This window comes from Phoxinus phoxinus (assembly GCF_949152265.1).
Source record: "Phoxinus phoxinus genome assembly, chromosome: 2".
Classification (NCBI taxonomy): Eukaryota; Metazoa; Chordata; class Actinopteri; order Cypriniformes; family Leuciscidae; genus Phoxinus; species Phoxinus phoxinus.
In genome coordinates, this window is record NC_136877.1 from 10717596 (window position 1) to 10737598 (window position 20003).

The 20003-nt window shown below is 40.7% G+C and overlaps 1 protein-coding gene across 1 annotated transcript in view; it reads right to left on the reverse strand.

Annotated features, from left to right (window-relative positions):
• The window catches only part of LOC306987696 (mucin-5AC), a gene marked incomplete at both ends in the record, with an annotated part of 35131 nt that overhangs the window by 7202 nt on the left and 7926 nt on the right, over positions 1–20003 (reverse strand). Inside the window, 9 exons of the mRNA XM_079592196.1 lie at positions 3831–3959; positions 4060–4216; positions 4296–4535; positions 4668–4847; positions 4952–5062; positions 5364–5502; positions 8140–8257; positions 8366–8494; positions 8578–8794. Coding sequence (XP_079448322.1) covers positions 3831–3959; positions 4060–4216; positions 4296–4535; positions 4668–4847; positions 4952–5062; positions 5364–5502; positions 8140–8257; positions 8366–8494; positions 8578–8794 — 1420 coding nt within the window. The remainder of the gene's footprint in view (positions 1–3830; positions 3960–4059; positions 4217–4295; positions 4536–4667; positions 4848–4951; positions 5063–5363; positions 5503–8139; positions 8258–8365; positions 8495–8577; positions 8795–20003) is intronic.

Here is a 20003-nt window from a genome sequence, read left to right on the forward strand (position 1 = left end):
GGGCCGTAAAACACAGAGAAGTGACATTGGGGATGATGGGAGAAACCCACCCAAATTAGCTTCGGTTAAACAGGCGTATAATTTGGGTAAATGTGTAGCCTAATCTAGATTTTTTATTTTAAATCTATATAGATCTTTTCCACATCTTCACGGACACAACAATGATTTCCCTCGTGTGTTAATATTTTTCCTTGTAATAATGTATGATTTGCGAAAATGAAAACTGCTGCGTCTGTTTATATTAGAGAATCAAAGTGGATGTGCGTTAACACACTACATTATGGCCAAGCACGCGCCCTTAAAATACCATATCACTAACGCGCAACGCGCCACTGTCTTTAGACTGTTTTTTTCCTGGTCAGTGGCGCAATTGCTTTCTAAAACTGGAAAATAGCACCAGGGAACTTTTGCGCCGGAACACGCCTCCTCTTTGCGCTGAACCGCCCCCGCGAGCGCAAGTTCATTCCCTAATTTACCGACGTGCGTCTGTGGAGGGAAAAGTCCGCTGTGCACAGGTGCAAAATAGGAATGATACATGCGTCGGTGTTCAAAGTCAATTGCGCTGGGTGTAAGATAGGGCCCAGAGGCTGTTCTCACAAGAATGGGGTGACCATTGAGGTCTGGCAGGAAACTAGTCAGAGCTCAGAAAAACCGCCAGCATTTCCAGGCAATTTATGTGCCAGGAAGGATGATGGTCCTGCCATAGACCTTGTAAAGCAGCCGTCCATGACCCCGTCCCAGCCCGTGAGGGAGGCGTCTGTCGAAACGGCTTTCCAGCGACATGATGCTTCCAGCACATAACCTTGGGACAGATACCAAGGTTTCTTCCACATAGATAGGGAACGACAGCAACTGCGTGTAACCCTGATCATGCAGAACGGGTTCCTCCTCAGGGAAAACCTCTTGTTTTTCAATGCCCCTTGCCTGAAACGTTGGATGCTGCTGCGGCCTTAATACCCTGATTTAGTACCCTGATACCCTTAAGCCTCAGCGATGCTAGAGCTGCATCCATGCATTTGGTGAAAGTGTGAGGGGAGAGAGCTAGGCCAAACGGAAGAACCCTGATATTGGAACGCTTCGCCCCTGAAAGCAACCCTCGGGAACTTCCTGTGAGAAGGAAGGATGGATATGTGTAAGTATGCGTCCTTTAGATCTATCGTGACAAACCAATTCTTGGATTTGATTTGGCTCACAATGGTAGAAATAGTGAGAATCTTAAACCTGATTCTCCTCAGAGACTGATTCAAGTGCCTTAGATCTAGAATTGGACGCAATCCGCCAGCCTTTTCGAAAACTATGAAGTAGCAACTGTACAACCTGGACTCCCTGTCCGGCGGAGGAACACGTTCTATAGCCTCCTTTGCCAAAAGGGAGTTTAATTCTTGTTTCAATACCCGACTCTGCTGTGGGTTGACTGCAGTCCAAACCACCCCTTTGAAATTCGGTGGGTAGAAATGAAACTGCAGCCTGTACCCCTTCCCAAGCAGAAATATTTGGCAGGTTTTCCCATGCTTTGAAATCTTCTACTAAGGGAACCAGCCTCTCGAGGCTGATTTCGGGTATTATTCGAGATTTGCTCTCGATCCCCGGAACGCTCGTTCTCTCCGGCAGGGTTTGGTCGAAAACCAATTCTCGATGTGCGGACGTGAGTGCTGCCTGGCCGCAAGCCTGTGGGACAGACAGTGCAGCGTGCGTTCGCTGGAAACTGATGTGTTGTTGAATTAAAATATTTAGCTCAAAGTCAAATAAAATTCACCCATTTTACTTCATCATAACTAAATGCAGCCATAATAAACAGACAAGTGAAACATGGTCTGAATTATAGGCTGAATAATTTTGTTTAGCTCAAAGTCAGATAATATTCCACCCTTTTAATTCATCAGAATTAAATGCAGCCTTAAACACCAGATAATAATATATATCGGCTTTCTTCCCTCGAGATGAAGGTCAATAGGCGCGAGGCTGAAACACACGAAAGCGCACATATTTTTATTTTGCTGTAGATATGTTTCATTGCGCACCCAAACCGTATCACACACCGATCGCGTAAGTCACCTCCCGAAATTTAACGTGGGCATGAAGACATGCTTTCAGCTGTGCTTATGGTAACAATTAAAGTTCCCACAGGACAAACAACACCAAATAGGACAGACAGTAGTACACAGAGAGCTTGCTGAAGGGCAAAAACTGGGAAGGAAAGTCCCTTTGTAGCTTCCCTGTATGCCGTCAAATGTTACGTCATGACGCAACGCCAATCAGGATTGGAATAGTTTCATTAATACTTCAGACACGCTACGCTGGGGGCATTCCCTAAAGTGTCATATCGACGTAGTGCGAGTTCCCTCAAAAGGGAACCATATATGTTTATCTAGTGTAGGGTACTGAAGTGTTTCTTTCTAATGATTTACAGTTATAGGCCGCCTGCATTATTATTTTATGCAGCCCTACAAGTATATGCCTACAAGGTACACCAAACCTTGTGTTCTTTATATATATATGTGTGCATTTTAGATCGCAATTCTAACTAGAAAAATCTGATTTGATTTTTTTTTACAGGGACCAGATGCCACTGATGAGTCCTGATGACTTTCGCACAAGTCACTGTACATGAACATGAAAAAAATAAAAAAGCAAACACCTTGGAAATTACAGGTATGTAGAACAGGAACTGTTTCAGGAATGGCACAAAGGTGTGTGACTGTTCAAGTATCTGTCTTTAGATCAGTGAGTTCAATAATGTACCTTTTTGTTGTCCTTTGTTATGTATCTTTGAATTATGTTGTGTTGTAAATAAATCCAAACAATCAAGAAGCCATTATTTAAATCTCTCCATCTTTGTTCTAGTTCCCTCACAGTCCCAACTGATAGGGCCATTAGGGGAGGGTCTTTGTCTTCCCAGGTGTGAAACACATCAATATTCATAATCATTCACGCCCTCCTCGTATATAGCTTTCTTACACAAAACATGTCTTATACATTTTAAATCAATATATTGTTTTATGCGATTGGGTGGGCAGGATTATTTTCACATAGTTTTAAAGCAAATATTCTAGGCTACGTGATTCAGTTTTCAAAAGTATTGTAAACAAATAATCAGTATGGGTTTTATGGCCTTATTTCAGTCACTTAATTTTTGTCTTCACAAACCACGCATAAACGTAATTTTCTCAAAACTACAACATTTTACATACATGCTGCTAACATATTACTGTAGCAGAGTTTGTGCTGAATACATCATAATCAAACTTTAGCCATAAAAATATTACAAGTAACAGAAATAAGCACAAATGTCAGGGCATGTCAGAAGACTTCCAGGGCCCAGAAAACACCTCAGACCCCAGAGAGATAAAGCCAAGTTCTTAGTTTGTTTGCCACACAAACTTGACAACCGCTCAAACAAAGATGTTTCCCCATAGCGCTGTCAGCGCAGCATCTTGTTCCCACTTTTTCAGGGAACAGGGTTACAGTCAAGTAACCCAAGACGTTCTCACTTTTTTGTTTATTTAATCTTGTGTTTCATCATCATTCTGTGTCACATATCTCTCTTTATGGGATTTGATACATGCAAACGTTATGAACAAAGAGGAATTTGACTAATAGTGTTCTTTCTGTTTTTCCTTAAAATATTTATAGCTATTAGAATCAGAATAATGTCATTATTGTGAATTATTTTGTCCAAGATAATTATGTAGAGAAAATCTGTTGACAATCCTAGTTCTACACAACAATATCCGTAACTGTTATTATCTGTCTGAACCCGTACATACCTTTTTGGATTTAAAAAAATATTTTTTGTTGATTTTTTTCAGTTATGTTATCATTTTATTTACCTTCAAGTGTTAGTATCTGACTTGAGCACTGCCCAGTTGGATTTCTGCAGGTCTGCATGCAGGGAGCTCCGCAAGGTTTGTAATGCCACTCGCATTCATCCGAAGGGTTGTAATAATCACAGAACAATGCTGTAAGAAAAAAAGAAAGAAAAATATTTTGTGCTGGTCTCTTATATGTAATTTGTTTTCAGTGAATCAAATTAAACTGAGAAAATGATCAGTGACTCACGGCATATTTTAGGTGTTCTCCAGGCAATACAAGTTTCAGCCTCATTACAGGCTTGTGCATAGGCTGCTATAGCAGCACACAAACAGTCACGATCCCCACCGCTATCACAAGCACACGAGTCTCTCACACAAGCATTATAAAAATGACTGGGATCCACCTTAATGAGACAAATACAATTTGATTATCTATACAAGAACAAATGGGTATTGTACAAGCTCACTATTCTGTTAACTTACTTGAGAATGACATGCTGTAAAAACTTGACTTTTAATGATACTACATTGTTTCTGAGCCCAGGATTCCCTGTAAGGGTTATTTGAGCAGGGATTTCTAATTTCCATAGCAACAGGACAGCTAGAGGACTCTTTCCAATCATTTCCGAAGTCCAAGGGTTCAATTACCACCTCCTGACTTCTCAACATAAATTCGTTGTTTGCGTTCCCATCATAGTTCCCACAAAGTCCACAAACAGTACCCTGTGATGAAACAAAATGCATATTAACTAACACTTAATCTAACAATAAACTGTAATCTCTGAGGCATATATATTTTTGTACAGTAGTCTCTGAGGCAGTTATTCAGTCGTTGACTCTAAATGTATTTCTCACCTTCAACTTTGGGCTGAGTTTGATGAATATATTTGTCCTTTGGTCCCACATGACAATTAGACCATTATCTGCCTCAATGACCAAGTAAATTCCTCTTATCCAAATGGTATAAGGAATGTCCACCCCCTCATTTCTATGAAGAATCTGATAACCTGCATCTGTCAATTTAATCTCCTTGTTCTAAAAGAGAAAAATATGTTTATTTATCAGCCACATGTGATCTGTTCATAAATATATGTATTAACAAAAAAGAAATATAACTGTAGAAATCCAAAGACTCTCACCCCAAGGAAGACTCTGACAGCCTTAGAGCAAGTGGTGCCAGTAGTTCCACATGGTATGTTTTCAGTGAGAACACTGAAAGTAGCACTGGCATTGGCATGACCACAATAATCCTGTATAAATCACACAAATTTGTCTCTGTATTTATATTAATACTGATTATCTTTTTTTTCTTACTGTTATTTTTATTAATAACACTAGGAAAATCGCTGGACTAAGCTTGGGGTCTGTCATTCAGTTTCTATAGTGGCACCAACAGTTCAATTGCATATATTTTAGTATGACTATTATTATTATTATTATTATTACTATTATTATTATTATTATTATTATTTTAATAACGTTCTCATAAAACATTTGTTGGCAGAATTGTATGTAAGCAAATTAAACCAAAGTGTATTGTGTTTTACTTACTCTGATTAATGTGTATTCGCAGTCTCCATCAAAAGTGTATCTTTTCCCATCAAATGTAATGTAATGGCCATCTCCATAAACTGTGCAGGTTCCATGGCACAGGTTTGTGGTACATTGCCATTTCTGACCTTTACAGGTACTGCACATACAGATAAATATTGATGTAAGTATTCCTTAGTATTATACAAGTTAGTGATTTCGTAGGAATGTGATCCAACGTATCATTCTTTATTTTAAACTTTACATTGTATGCAAAACGTCACCATGAAGGTCCACCCCTAAACCTAATCCTTAGGTGGGCATGAGCAGATTGTACAACTAGAAAACAGACAAGCTTGAAAAAAAACTCATAAGATAAGAGCATATAGAAAACAAAATGTATATATAAAGATGCATAAGTTTGTAAGAGAATGAAAGGATAAAATTAGTATCAACACTGCAAATTCCAAAGCAGTGTAACAGGTATGATATTCGCAAAATTCAGCATCACGTTAGTTCAGACTGGCCACCAATCCAGTTGTGACACTCATCACAACGGTTCCTTTAATGAGAATATGACAACCAGATAATGTATGTATTCGTCTTCATTGGGATTGGGGTTGAATCCTTAGGGAATCAGGTTACTGTGCCCACATCAAAAGCAGACATTTTGCTCTGTCTTGTTTGGGTTTAGGAAATGGAATAAAATGTATTCCACTGCCCGGCCTCTCAGGATACCTGGAATCAGTTTTACAAGTGTAACGTAGGGCCAGCTAGTAGTTGCTGTTGCTGAGGAGTATGTAAACCTTTCTCCTCTGATCTCAAGAGGCACTCTGACGCTAGAGGCTGCAGTCTTTAGCCTCCTACATTGGTTACATTGGTGCCATGACTCTGATGGGAGTGAGGTTTAGGGGGGTGAGTGTAATGGAGGGTGCAGTCTTTATCCTCCTTGTTAGAGCGCCGGAGACACGGGTTCGAGGACCGCACAGAGCTGGGTGAGTAGGACCTGGGTGAGGGGTTACATTGGTGCCGTGACCCAGATGGGAGTGAGGTTTAGGGGGGTGAGTGTAACGGAGGATACGCAGAGCGAGGCGAGTAGGACCTGGGTGTGAGGGATTACACAAGTACCCCATCGTTTTACCATTTTTGTAGCATAAACACCATCAAACCGATAAGAGCTTCGGATCTTCCAATGTTTCTCTATGGCGCTGAAACCTAAAGATTCCCGAGTTCCGGTCCCTGTGCAACTGATACTCAACTGTTATTAGCTCATCTGCATTCCAGGGAAGGGGCTTACCGATAGGTCAATTGGTTTAGTTTATTCAAAGTTTCAAAAAGCTAAGTGTTTATATGTCTGTTTATGAATAAAATAGCCACATATTGTTCTACTAATATGATTATTTGTTATAATCACATTATGAGAGCGCATGTAAATGTAGTCAATGATTTTGTTATCATTGTTAACATAGCTAACATTAGCAGAAGCTCAATGCTTACCTATCAAGACGAAATTAGCCAAATCAGCATTTTGTTTTAAAGGGCCCTATTTTAACGATCTGAAACGCAAGTGTCAAAGTGCAAAGCGCAAGTAACTCTGTGGGCGGATCCCGGCGCTGTTGCTATTTTCCTGGCGGGATAAATGACTCTTGCGTCTGGCGCAAATCTAAAAGGGGTTGGTCTGAAGTAGCTTCATTATTCATAGGTGTGGTTTGGGCGTAACGTGAAATAAACCAATCAGACCGTCCTCTCACATTCCCTTTAAGAGCCGGCGCGCTTGTTCCATGGCGGATCGCTATTATAACGGTGGATTTGCCAGCGCAAGCAAAGAGCAGTTCACAGCCGAGGAGACCGATGTTCTCGTCAGGGCCGTAAAACACAGAGAAGTGACAATGGGGATGATGGGAGAAACCCACCCAAATTAGCTTCGGTTAAACAGGCGTATAATTTGGGTAAATGTGTAGCCTAATCTAGATTTTTTTTTTTTTAAATCTAGATAGATCTTTTTCTCATCTTCACGGACACAACAATGATTTCCCTCGTGTGTTAATAGTTTTCCTTGTAATAATGTATGATTTGCAAAAATGAAAACTGCTGCGTCTGTTTATATTAGGGAATCAAAGTGGATGCGCGTTAACATTATGGCCAAGCACACGCCCTTAAAATACCATATCACTAACGCGCAACGTGCCACTGTCTTTAGACTGTTTTTTTTCCTGGTCAGTGGCGCAATTGCTTTCTAAAACTGGAAAAAAGCACCATGGAAGTTTTGCGCCGGAACACGCCTCCTCTTTGCGCTGAACTGCCCCCACGAGCGCAAGTTCATTCCCTAATTTACCAACGTGCGTCTGTGGAGGGAAGAGTCCGCTGTGCGCGGGTGCAAAATAGGAATGATATATGCGTCGGTGTTCAAAGTCAATTGCGCTGGGTGCAAGATAGGGCCCAAAGTCTTTCTGGGCTTTAAGCTGTCTCCATCTCTCAAACGCATGTATGTATCCGCATTTTAATATTCCTCTGGTCATCAAACTTTTATGATGGATGCTGAGGTTTTTAGGTCGGATAGAATCTACGATCTCTGAACCAGTTTGTTTCCTGCCATCCATCTCTGTAATACACTGTATTTTCCACCAACTGGCAACCAGGTTTGTCGGAATACTATTTGGTAAATTGGCAGTGGGCAGGATCACACAGACCAAAACAAAAAGAAACATTCCGATGCGAAACGGATTCAAAAGTAGGATAAAAAAAAAAACCCGAAAGTAGTGAAGATGTGCAACATATACATAAAATATATATTCACCATTCTTTACAGTTACTTCTGTAAGTTTCTCCAGGTTTGTACATTATTCCATTGTGGATGCAGGGACACTGATTCTCGGCAATACAGCCTCTACCGGTGAGGTCATCAAACAGGTATTCTATAACACAACATATCATGCTGCCATTTGCTTAATGTGGAAATAATTTTGCTTTTGAATTAAAAAATTGTAAAAGCTGACAACTGTACATTTAAAATCAGATTATACCTGCAGGACAGAAACACCCATCGATACAGTGGTCCTTACAAATATGACCTCTGTCAGGGTTTGAACAAGTGTTAATACAAGGGTTTCCACATTCTTGGTGCACCATATTGTGGTAAGGACATGATTTACCTAAAGAGATATATAATGTTAATGCCATTCACACTTCAACTTAACACAGAGTTGGAACAGGCTGCTGAAAAGTTTTAACTTACCACAGAACGGCTCAGTCCTCCATGAGTCAGGCTTTCCACCTGCCTGTTTACATTGGTGAGAGTATTCCGAGATGGTTCTGCAAAAACAAAAGGATCTGGTCCTGTTGGTGCAGTAGCACATATCCAATTCACAGGCTTTGATGAAGGAGTCGAGAGGTACGAGGTCCAAACAGCTATTGAAAGATGGGCCTGAGAGCAGCTGCTTACATACTGATGTCTAGAAAAAGCATGAAGCAAGATGTGTTGAAATACATAATGAGCAACATAAACACCTGGGCTAAGCATTTGGCAAAGACAAGGTATCAGAAATAGTGCTGCTCAACTTCATAGAGATTAATTGTGCTTATCTACAACACAATTTCATACTTTCAATTAAAGGGTTATTTCACCCCAAAATGAAAATTCTGTCAGTAATTACTCACCCTCATGTTGTTCCAACCCTGTAAGACTTTTGTTCATCTTCAGAACACAAATTAGGATATTTTTTTATTAAATCTGAGAGCTGGATCACTCCTCCATAGGCTTCTATGGATCGAAATTGCCGGTCCAGAAAGTTAGAAAAGACAATGTTTAAAATAGTCCAAGTGACTACAGTGGTTCAACCATACTGTTACACTACAGAAGAAAATGAAGAGTTGAATAAAGTCGTTATTTTTATTTATTTTTAGCCCACAAAAAGTATTCTCGTCACTTGATAAACGTTTGGTTGAGCCACTGTAGTCACTTGGACGATTTTAAACATTGTCTTTTCTAACTTTCTGGGACAGCAAGTTTCGATCCCATAGAAGCCTTTGGAGGAGTGATCCAGCTCTCAGATTTAATAAAAAATATCTTAATTTGTGTTCCGAAGATGAACGAAAGTCTTACGGGGTTGGAACAACATGAGGATGAATAATTACTGACAGAATTTTTATTTTTGGGTGAACTAACCCTTTAACATTTTTTAGATGTTACTACTTGTTTCAGACCGTTCAGAGAACATTCAAAAGTAACACTGCCATAATGTTTACAAAATGTTCAAATTAAACATTCCCTTATTGTCTCTAACGGTCACATAATCAATAAAAAATATATATATATATATTTTTTTTTTTTTTTTTTTTTTTTTTATTGCAAATTAAAACATTGTAGCTTATACAGGGTAAAATATCAATGTCATATATACACATACAGAAGAGAGAGGAACATACAGGACACCAGAAATAAACAAATAAATAGACAAAAAAAACAAAAAACAAAAAAAACATCAATATAGTGATGTATGCAGGTACATTGGTAAGTTTAAGCAATGAGGTATTTTAGTGATATAGATAGAGACAATTTAAGAAAATCATAATTGTGAGTTGTAGTAAAAGTAGTATTCATACTATTAATAAAAATAACTAGAACAAAAAAAATAATAGTAGTAGCAATAGTAGTGGTAGTAGTGGTGGCACTAATATTCATGATGATAATAGTAGTGGTAGTAGTTGTGGCAGTACTGTAATTATAATACTAACACCATATTTTAGGACATCATTCTCTAGGCCTGGGGGCCACTCCACCACTGCCAGTGAGCACAACCAACAAACCCCCCAAACAAAGACACCTCCCTCAGATTCACTGATCCACCTGTCCCTCCCCCATCACCCCCCCACACCCAACCCCAGCAGTTAAGCTTTATGTTTCGCTGAGTCTTCCTCAGTAAAATATGCTATGGCACCATTACAGGCACCTCCAGACCCAGCTCACCTAGTCTGGTTGTGACCTGACAGGACCGAAGTTCAAATTGTTATTATTATTATTATTATTTTTTAGTTGATCTGTGGCTTGGACCCTAGCGTGCACTGGCTAGCTCCCTAGCCAGAGACACCACATCCAGCCCAGATATCCGTCCAACACATTTATTTTGCTCAACAGAAGCCTGGAGTTGGGGCAGAGGCGGCAAAAATGAGAGGCCATTAAATCCGTGAACCGAGTAAACAATGAATATGCCGACAGGACCTGCTAGTCATACCCACCGACAGCACCCAGAATAGTCACCCGGCCCAGATCAAAAAAAAGAACACAAAATGGTTCTATAATATCAATACCAATATCACCGTCCCTACCACCACCCCTATCAACAACAATAAATAAATATAGCTGCAAGCAGCGATTACGGGCCCAAGCCGGTGGCACCGCCACCCTGGTGCCTTTAGTTACACTAAAGGCACCGGGCTGGCGCTGCCACCGGCTTGGGCCCTCCATCGCTGCTTGCAGCTATATTTATTTATTTATATATATATATATATATATATATATATATATATATATATATAAAAAGCCGCCACCCCGTTGCCTTTCGGGTTCCTGTGCACGACGGGCAATAACGTAACCCTGCTTTGACTGTCGAGAAGAAGTCTGCTTTAGAGCTTGTATCAGTGTGAGTCTTTCTGCTCCCCTCCAAACACACACAGAAAAGGGGGGGCTGTCTGTGTGAGTGCCCTCCCTCCCTCCCTCCCCACACACACACACACACAGAGAATGGCAGGGGGAACTCTGTCAGAGAGAGACAAAACCACATTCAAACCAAAATATCTGACTTCCTGTTGGTCGGAGCTAATGACTGTAAATGAGAAAGTTGTCCGGATCGATAAGCACAATATACAGACAGAGTTTTGTGACTGTAGGTAAAAATAACCCCCCCACTTTAGTCAAAAGTATCTTGAAAGTAACACACTTCCTGCTGCCAGTTGGTGGCGCTATAACTTTGACTCACAATAGTCACATCCATGTGATCGCCCTCTTACAACAAACACACTGCTGAAGTTTCATCAAGATCAATAAATGTATGAAGACGTTATAACACATCGTGTTTTTCTTTTCTCGCCATAACTTCGTTTCCTCGCCACGGCCAAACCGTTCGAGATATCAAAAATCCGTCCGCAATTTAGCGTCCTAAATGTCTTTACTTCATGCTGACCGAGTTTGGTGGCGATAGGATAATTTTTCTTGGAGGAGTATATCAAATTCCAGGGGCATGCGTTTTCATACAACCCATAATAGCCGACTTCCTGTTGGGCTGGCGTAAAACTTAGAGCACGAAAGTTGTTCGGCCCGATGAGATCTATATGTGTACAGAGTTTCATACTAATTAATGCAATATTCAGTTTGATATATGGACCAAGTTTTCGGACCCCGTTAAAGGGGGCGCTGTTGAGCCCCCCTGCCACGCCCGGGTACCAGCTTCAGCCCGGCCCTGATGGCCGCAGGTTCTGACCTGTGTGCAAAGTTTCAAGAGTTTTCGAGCACGTTAAGGGCCCCAAAAGTGCCCGAGAAGTCCCACACAGCAGAGAAAGGGTTAAAATAAAGCCCCCCTCCTCTCTCACACACACAGACACTGAGAGAGACTGGCAAAATTCCCATCAAATCACATTCAAACTAAAATATCTGACTTCCTGTTGGTCGGAGCTAATGACTGTCAATTAGAAAGTTGTCCGGCTCGGGGAGATAAATATAAATACCGATTTTTGTTACTGTAGGTAAAACTAATACCCCATTTTTGACTAAAGGTGGCGCTACTGAGCCCCTTACCACGCCCGTTTCTGAAACTTTGCACAAGTGTACTAGGCAATAAATGTAAAGTGTCTGTAGAGTTTCATGCAATTTCAAGCATGTTAAGAGTCTCAAAAACTTTAAAAAAGAATATTAAAGTTTGATGCGTTGCCATGGCAACAGTATTTAAGATATCAATAATCCTTTCACAGGTCTACATCTGTCGTGTGTTTACATTATACAGATGAAGTTTGAAGCAAATCGGGTAAAAATAAGAGGGTGATTTTAAAGCATTTTGAAAGTGACACACTTCCTGCTGCCAGTTGGTGGCGCTATAACTTTGACTCACAATAGTCACATCCATGTGATCGGCCTCTTACAGCGAACACACTGCTGAAGTTTCATCCAGATCAATTCATGTATGAGGATGTTATAACACACTTCCTGTTTCCAATATTCGCCATAAATTTGTTTCCTCGCCACGGCCAAACCGTTCGAGATATCAAAAATCCCCTGGCAATTTTTCATCCTCCATGTCTTGACTTCATGCACACCGAGTTTCGTGGTGATTGGTTGAATTTTCTAGGAGGAGTATTTTAAATTCCATTGCATGTGTTTTTTAAACTACGCCAAATAGCCGACTTCCTGTTGGGCTGGGGTAAAAAGTCAGAGCACGAAGGATATATGAACCGATGAGATCTATAAGTGTACTGAGTTTCATATTATTACACGCAAGCGTGTTTGATTTATGGACCAAGTTTTCGGACCGCGTTCCAGGGGGCGCTGTCGAGCCCTCCTGCCACGCCCGGGTACCAGCTTCAGTCCAGCTCTAATGGCCGCGGGTTCTGACATTTGTGCAAAGTTTCAAGAGTTTTTGAGCATGTTAAGAGACCCAAAAGTGCCCGAATAGTCGTAAGAAAAATAATAATAATAATAATAATAATAATAATAAATATAGCTGCAAGCAGCGATTACGGGCCCAAGCCGGTGGCACCGCCACCCTGGTGCCTTTAGTTACACTAAAGGCACCGGGCTGGCGCTGCCACCGGCTTGGGCCCTCCATCGCTGCTTGCAGCTATATTTATTTATATATATATATATATAAAAAACCCGCCACCCCGGTGCCTTTAGGGTTCCTGTGCACGACGGGCAATAACGTAACTCCGCTTTGACTGTCGAGAAGAAGTCTGCTTTAGAGCTTGCATCAGTGTGGGTTCTGCAAAAGTGCGCATCGAGGGCACATATCAACCACAAAGTATGCGTGAGAACCCTTCTGAAACCTAAAATGAAAAATTAGACACCCTACAGTCTCATGGACTTAACGGACACATGAAATCAGCAGCCATTGTAAGTACACAACACCGAAAATTCCTATGAAAGTGGGGTATATATATTCATTGAAATTACTGTACTTTAAAACAATTGTTTAAAAAAAAAAAACACATATACATAGTATAAAACACTAGATGGCACAATATACATATTTTTAATAGAGTCTTTCTGCCCCCCTCCCCACACACACAGACAGGGGGGGCTGTCTGTGTGTGTGCCCTGCCTCCCCTCCCCACACAGACACACACACTCACTCACACACACAGAATGGCAGGGGCAACTCTGGCAGAGAGAGACAAAACCACATTCAAACCAAAATATCTGACTTCCTGTTGGTCGGAGCTAATGACTGTAAATTAGAAAGTTGTCCGGCTCGATGTGCACAATATACATACCAAGTTTTGTTACTGTAGGTAAAACTAACCCCCCACTTTTGTCAAAAGCATCTTGAAAGTAACACACTTCTTGCTGCCAGTTGGTGGCGCTATAACTTTGACTCACATTGGTTACATCCATGTGATGGGCCTCTTACAGCGAGCACAATGCTGAAGTTTCATCAAGATCAATTAATGTATGAAGACGTTATAACACATTGTGTTTCTCTTTTCTCGCCATAAATTTTTTTCCTCGCCACGGCCAAACCGTTCGAGATATCAAAAAGCCATCCGCAATTTAGCATCCTCCATGTCTTGATTTCATGCTGACCGAGTTTGGTGAAGATCAAATTAAATTTCTTGGAGGAGTATATCAAATTCCAGGGGCGTGCGTTTTCATACAACCCATAATAGCCGACTTCCTGTTGGGCTGGCGTAAAACTTAGAGCACGAAAGTTGTTCGGCCCGATGAGATCTATATGTGTACCGAGTTTCATACTAATTCATGCAATATTCAGTTTGATATATGGACCAAGTTTTCGGACCCCGTTAAAGGCCCGGGTACCAGCTTCAGCCCGGCCCTGATGGCCGCAGGTTCTGACCTGTGTGCAAAGTTTCAAGAGTTTTCGAGCACGTTAAGGGCCCCAAAAGTGCCCGAGAAGTCCTACACAGCAGAGAAAGGGTTAAAATAAAGCCCCCCCTCCTCTCTCACACACACAGACACTGAGAGAGACTGGCAAAATTCCCATCAAATCACATTCAAACAAAAATATCTGACTTCCTGTTGGTCGGAGCTAATGACTGTCAATTAGAAAGTTGTCCGTCTCGGGGAGATAAATATAAATACCGATTTTTGTTACTGTAGGTAAAACTAATACCCCATTTTTGACTAAAGGTGGCGCTACTGAGCCCCTTACCACGCCCGTTTCTGAAACTTTGCACAAGTGTACTAGGCAATAAATGTAAAGTGTCTGTAGAGTTTCATTCAATTTCAAGCATGTTAAGAGTCTCAAAAACTTTAAAAAAGAATATTAAAGTTTGATGCGTTGCCATGGCAACAGTATTTAAGATATCAATAATCCTTTCACAGGTCTACATCTGTCGTGTGTTTACATTATACAGATGAAGTTTGAAGCAAATCGGGTAAAAATAAGAGGGTGATTTTAAAGCATTTTGAAAGTGACACACTTCCTGCTGCCAGTTGGTGGCGCTATAACTTTGACTCACAATAGTCACATCCATGTGATCGGCCTCTTACAGCGAACACACTGCTGAAGTTTCATCAAGATCAATTAATGTATGAGGATGTTATAACACACTTCCTGTTTCCAATATTCGCCATAAATTCGTTTCCTCGCCACGGCCAAACCGTTCGAGATATCAAAAATCCCCTGGCAATTTTTCATCCTCCATGTCTTGACTTCATGCACACCGAGTTTCGTGGTGATTGGTTGAATTTTCTAGGAGGAGTATTTTAAATTCCATTGCATGTGTTTTTTAAACTACGCCAAATAGCCGACTTCCTGTTGGGCTGGGGTAAAAAGTCAGAGCATGAAGGATATATGAACCGATTAGATCTATAAGTGTACCGAGTTTCATATTATTACACGCAAGCGTGTTTGATTTATGGACCAGGTTTTCGGACCGCGTTCCAGGGGGCGCTGTCGAGCCCCCCTGCCACGCCCGGGTACCAGCTTCAGTCCGGCTCTAATGGCCGCGGGTTCTGACATTTGTGCAAAGTTTCAAGAGTTTTTGAGCACGTTAAGGCCCCCAAAAGTGCCCGAATAGTCGTAAGAAAATAAAGGCACCGGGCTGGCGCTACCACCGGCTTGGGCCCTCCATCGCTGCTTGCAGCTATATTTATATATATATATATATATATATATATATATATATATATATATATATATATATAAAAAGCCGCCACCCCGTTGCCTTTCGGGTTCCTGTGCACGACGGGCAATAACGTAACCCCGCTTTGACTGTCGAGAAGAAGTCTGCTTTAGAGCTTGTATCAGTGTGAGTCTTTCTGCTCCCCTCCAAACTCACACAGAAAAGGGGGGGCTGTCTGTGTGTGTGCCCTCCCTCCCTCCCTCCCTCCCCACATACACACACACACACACACACACACAGAGAGAATGGCAGGGGGAACTCTGTCAGAGAGAGACAAAACCACATTCAAACCAAAATATCTGACTTCCTGTTGGTCGGAGCTAATGACTGTAAATGAGAAAGTTGTCCGGATCGATAAGCACAATATACAGACCGAGTTTTGTGACTGTAGGTAAAAATAACCCCACCACTTTAGTCAAAAGTATCTTGAAAGTAACACACTTCCTGCTGCCAGTTGGTGGCGCTATAACTTTGACTCACAATAGTCACATCCATGTGATCGCCCTCTTACAACAAACACGCTACTGAAGTTTCATCAAGATCAATAAATGTATGAAGACGTTATAACACATTGTGTTTTTCTTTTCTCGCCATAACTTCGTTTCCTCGCCACGGCCAAACCGTTCGAGATATCAAAAATCCGTCCGCAATTTAGCGTCCTCAATGTCTTGACTTCAAGCTGACCGAGTTTGGTGAAGATCAAATTAAATTTCTTGGAGGAGTATATAAAATTCCAGGGGCGTGCGTTTTCATACAACCCATAATAGCCGACTTCCTGTTGGGCTGGCGTAAAACTTAGAGCACGAAAGTTGTTCGGCCCGATGAGATCTATATGTGTACCGAGTTTCATACTAATTCATGCAATATTCAGTTTGATATATGGACCAAGTTTTCGGACCCCGTTAAAGGGGGCGCTGTTGAGCCCCCCTGCCACGCCCGGGTACCAGCTTCAGCCCGGCCCTGATGGCCGCAGGTTCTGACCTGTGTGCAAAGTTTCAAGAGTTTTCGAGCACGTTAAGGGCCCCAAAAGTGCCCGAGAAGTCCCACACAGCAGAGAAAGGGTTAAAATAAAGCCCCCCCTCCTCTCTCACACACACAGACACTGAGAGAGACTGGCAAAATTCCCATCAAATCACATTCAAACCAAAATATCTGACTTCCTGTTGGTCGGAGCTAATGACTGTAAATTAGAAAGTTGTCCGGCTCGGGGAGATAAATATAAATACCGATTTTTGTTACTGTAGGTAAAACTAATACCCCATTTTTGACTAAAGGTGGCGCTACTGAGCCCCTTACCACGCCCGTTTCTGAAACTTTGCACAAGTGTACTAGGCAATAAATGTAAAGTGTCTGTCGAGTTTCATGCAATTTCAAGCATGCTAAGAGTCTCAAATACTTTAAAAAAGAATATTAAAGTTTAAAGCGTTGCCATGGCAACAGTATTTAAGATATCAATAATCCTTTCACAGGTCTACATCTGCCGTGTGTTTACATTATACACATAAAATTTGAAGCAAATCGGGTAAAAATAAGAGGGTGATTTTAAAGCATTTTGAAAGTGACACACTTCCTGCTGCCAGTTGGTGGCGCTATAACTTTGACTCACAATAGTCACATCCATGTGATCGGCCTCTTACAGCGAACACACTGCTGAAGTTTCATCCAGATCAATTAATGTATGAGGATGTTATAACACACTTCCTGTTTCCAATATTCGCCATAAATTCGTTTCCTCGCCACGGCCAAACCGTTCGAGATATCAAAAATCCCCTGGCAATTTTTCATCCTCCATGTCTTGACTTCATGCACACCGAGTTTCGTGGTGATTGGTTGAATTTTCTAGGAGGAGTATTTTAAATTCCATTGCATGTGTTTTTTAAACTACGCCAAATAGCCGACTTCCTGTTGGGCTGGGGTAAAAAGTCAGAGCATGAAGGATATATGACCCGATGAGATCTATAAGTGTACCGAGTTTCATATTATTACACGCAAGCGTGTTTGATTTATGGACCAAGTTTTCGGACCGCGTTCCAGGGGGCGCTGTCGAGCCCCCCTGCCACGCCCGGGTACCAGCTTCAGTCCGGCTCTAATGGCCGCGGGTTCTGACCAGTGTGCAAAGTTTCAAGAGTTTTTGAGCACGTTAAGAGACCCAAAAGTGCCCGAATAGTCGTAAGAAAAATAATAATAATAATAATAATAATAATAATAATAATAATAATCCGAAGGAAAACAATAGGGCCTTCGCCTTTTCAAGGCTTGGGCCCTAATAATACGAAGGAAAACAATAGGGCCTTCGCCTTTTCAAGGCTTGGGCCCTAATAACAATATGCAGCTTTTACATGTAAAACAAAAAGTAAAGTTTATAGAACATAATATAAACACACACATGTATACACGACTGATGTATTTAACAATACTCAGAGATTAGTAATTATGCATATTGTGCTTCCTTATTATTAATCTATTTAGTATATAAGTTGAGGCATCGACTACCTAGCTAGATTTAATCAATATTCAAGAATGAGAGCAGTGGACTGAAAATGTTATTAAATTTGTATAAATGATTTTTATTTACTAATGTTTGTTTCTCTTTAATAATATGGTCCCTTAATAGATGTAGCCATTGTGTCGTTGATATTTGGTATTTATTTTTCCAATTGAGTAATATTGTTTTTTTGGCGATAGCTAGAGATATGAGCAGAGGTTTTGAATGTTCAAAGGGAGGGTTAATTTGAGATGTGTCACCTAAAAGACATAATAACGGGAGTGCATTAATTGTAATTTTAAAGAAACTCGATAGTTTATTAGCGACATCTATCCAGAACTGATGAACTGGTGGGCATAGCCAGAATGCATGAAGGAAAGTGTCTGGTGTATTTACACTGCAGTTAGTACAACTATCGGATGTTACTAGTCCCATCTTAAACATCTTACGCTGTGTTATGTGTGTTCTGTGTATAATTTTATACTGAATTAACTGGATGTTTATGTTTGTACTAATGATAAAAGTGTTTCTGCAAATTGTTTTCCAGAATTCGTCATTTGTGTTGATATTGAGATCTTTTTCCCATTGTTTAACTGGTACTACTATTGTTTTAAAATCTATAGATGATATTAAGGTGTATAATTTACTAAGTGTTTTTGATGAATTACTAATTGTAGTGATATTTTTTAGAATTGGGGGAGGTTGAGCAATGTCTTTGTTTCCGATTGTGGTTTTAATAGAATTCCTGATTTGTAAGTAATAGTAATACTGTTCTTTTCCTAAGTTAAATTTCTGTATTAATTCTATAAATGTAGCGAAGGTGTTGCCAGTAAACAGGTGATGTAGATGTGTAATACCTTTCTCTTTCCATTTAGTATTGTTAAGCGGAGTTTTATTGATAGTAAAATCAGGATTATGCCATATAGGTGAGTTAATGTGTGGTATCAGTTCATGTTTTGTCAATAAAAAATATTTGTCAATAAAAAATATTTTTAAACATTGAAAGAAAATGGGAGAATGGGAGGCTCTCATTTTACACACTTTTAATCCTTTCACATATTGTCCAAGGGTCGCCAAACATGGAAAATTAGGCCATTTATCATTGGTAAGTTCCTCAAACATACTCTTGAAAATCTCTAATTGTTTATAACGCACTTCACATTAGCAATGGTAGATAACTGAATTTCAAGTTTGTGAGATACGGTCACTATTGTTCCGTTGCAATGTATGGAAGCTTGTGTCTGCCACAGAATAATAAATAAAAATGGTAATCACAACTTTTTTTCTCAGAACTGCGTGATGTAAACTCCCAATTGCGAATAATAAAGTCAGAATTACAAGATATAAAGTCAGAATTGTGAAATATAAACTTGCAATTGCGAGTTATAAAGTCAGAATTAAGGTATAAATGTAACAGATGTAAGCCAGTAAGAGCTGTGTGTGTGTAAACATCACTTCCCTGGCCTCAAGATGTGCACTAGCAACTGATGCTAGCGGCTGCGATCTTTAGCATCCTTGTTAGCGCATCCGCCTCCCACGCTCAGAACGGGTCCAGTAGGACCGGTTACCTTTAGTGCCGTGACCCGGATGGAATTGAGGTTTAGGGGTAACAGACGTAGGCCAGTGAGAGCTGTGCATGTAAACCTCACTCCCCTGGCCTCAAGAGGGAATCTAGTGGCTGTGTCATCCTTGTTAGCAACCCCAGAGACCCCGGTTCGAATCCTGCTCAAAGCGGGTCAAGTAGGACCAGTTACATTAACTCGCATTTCTGAGAAAAAACTTTTTTTCCTTCAGAATTGAACTTTATATCTCGCAATTTTGCATTT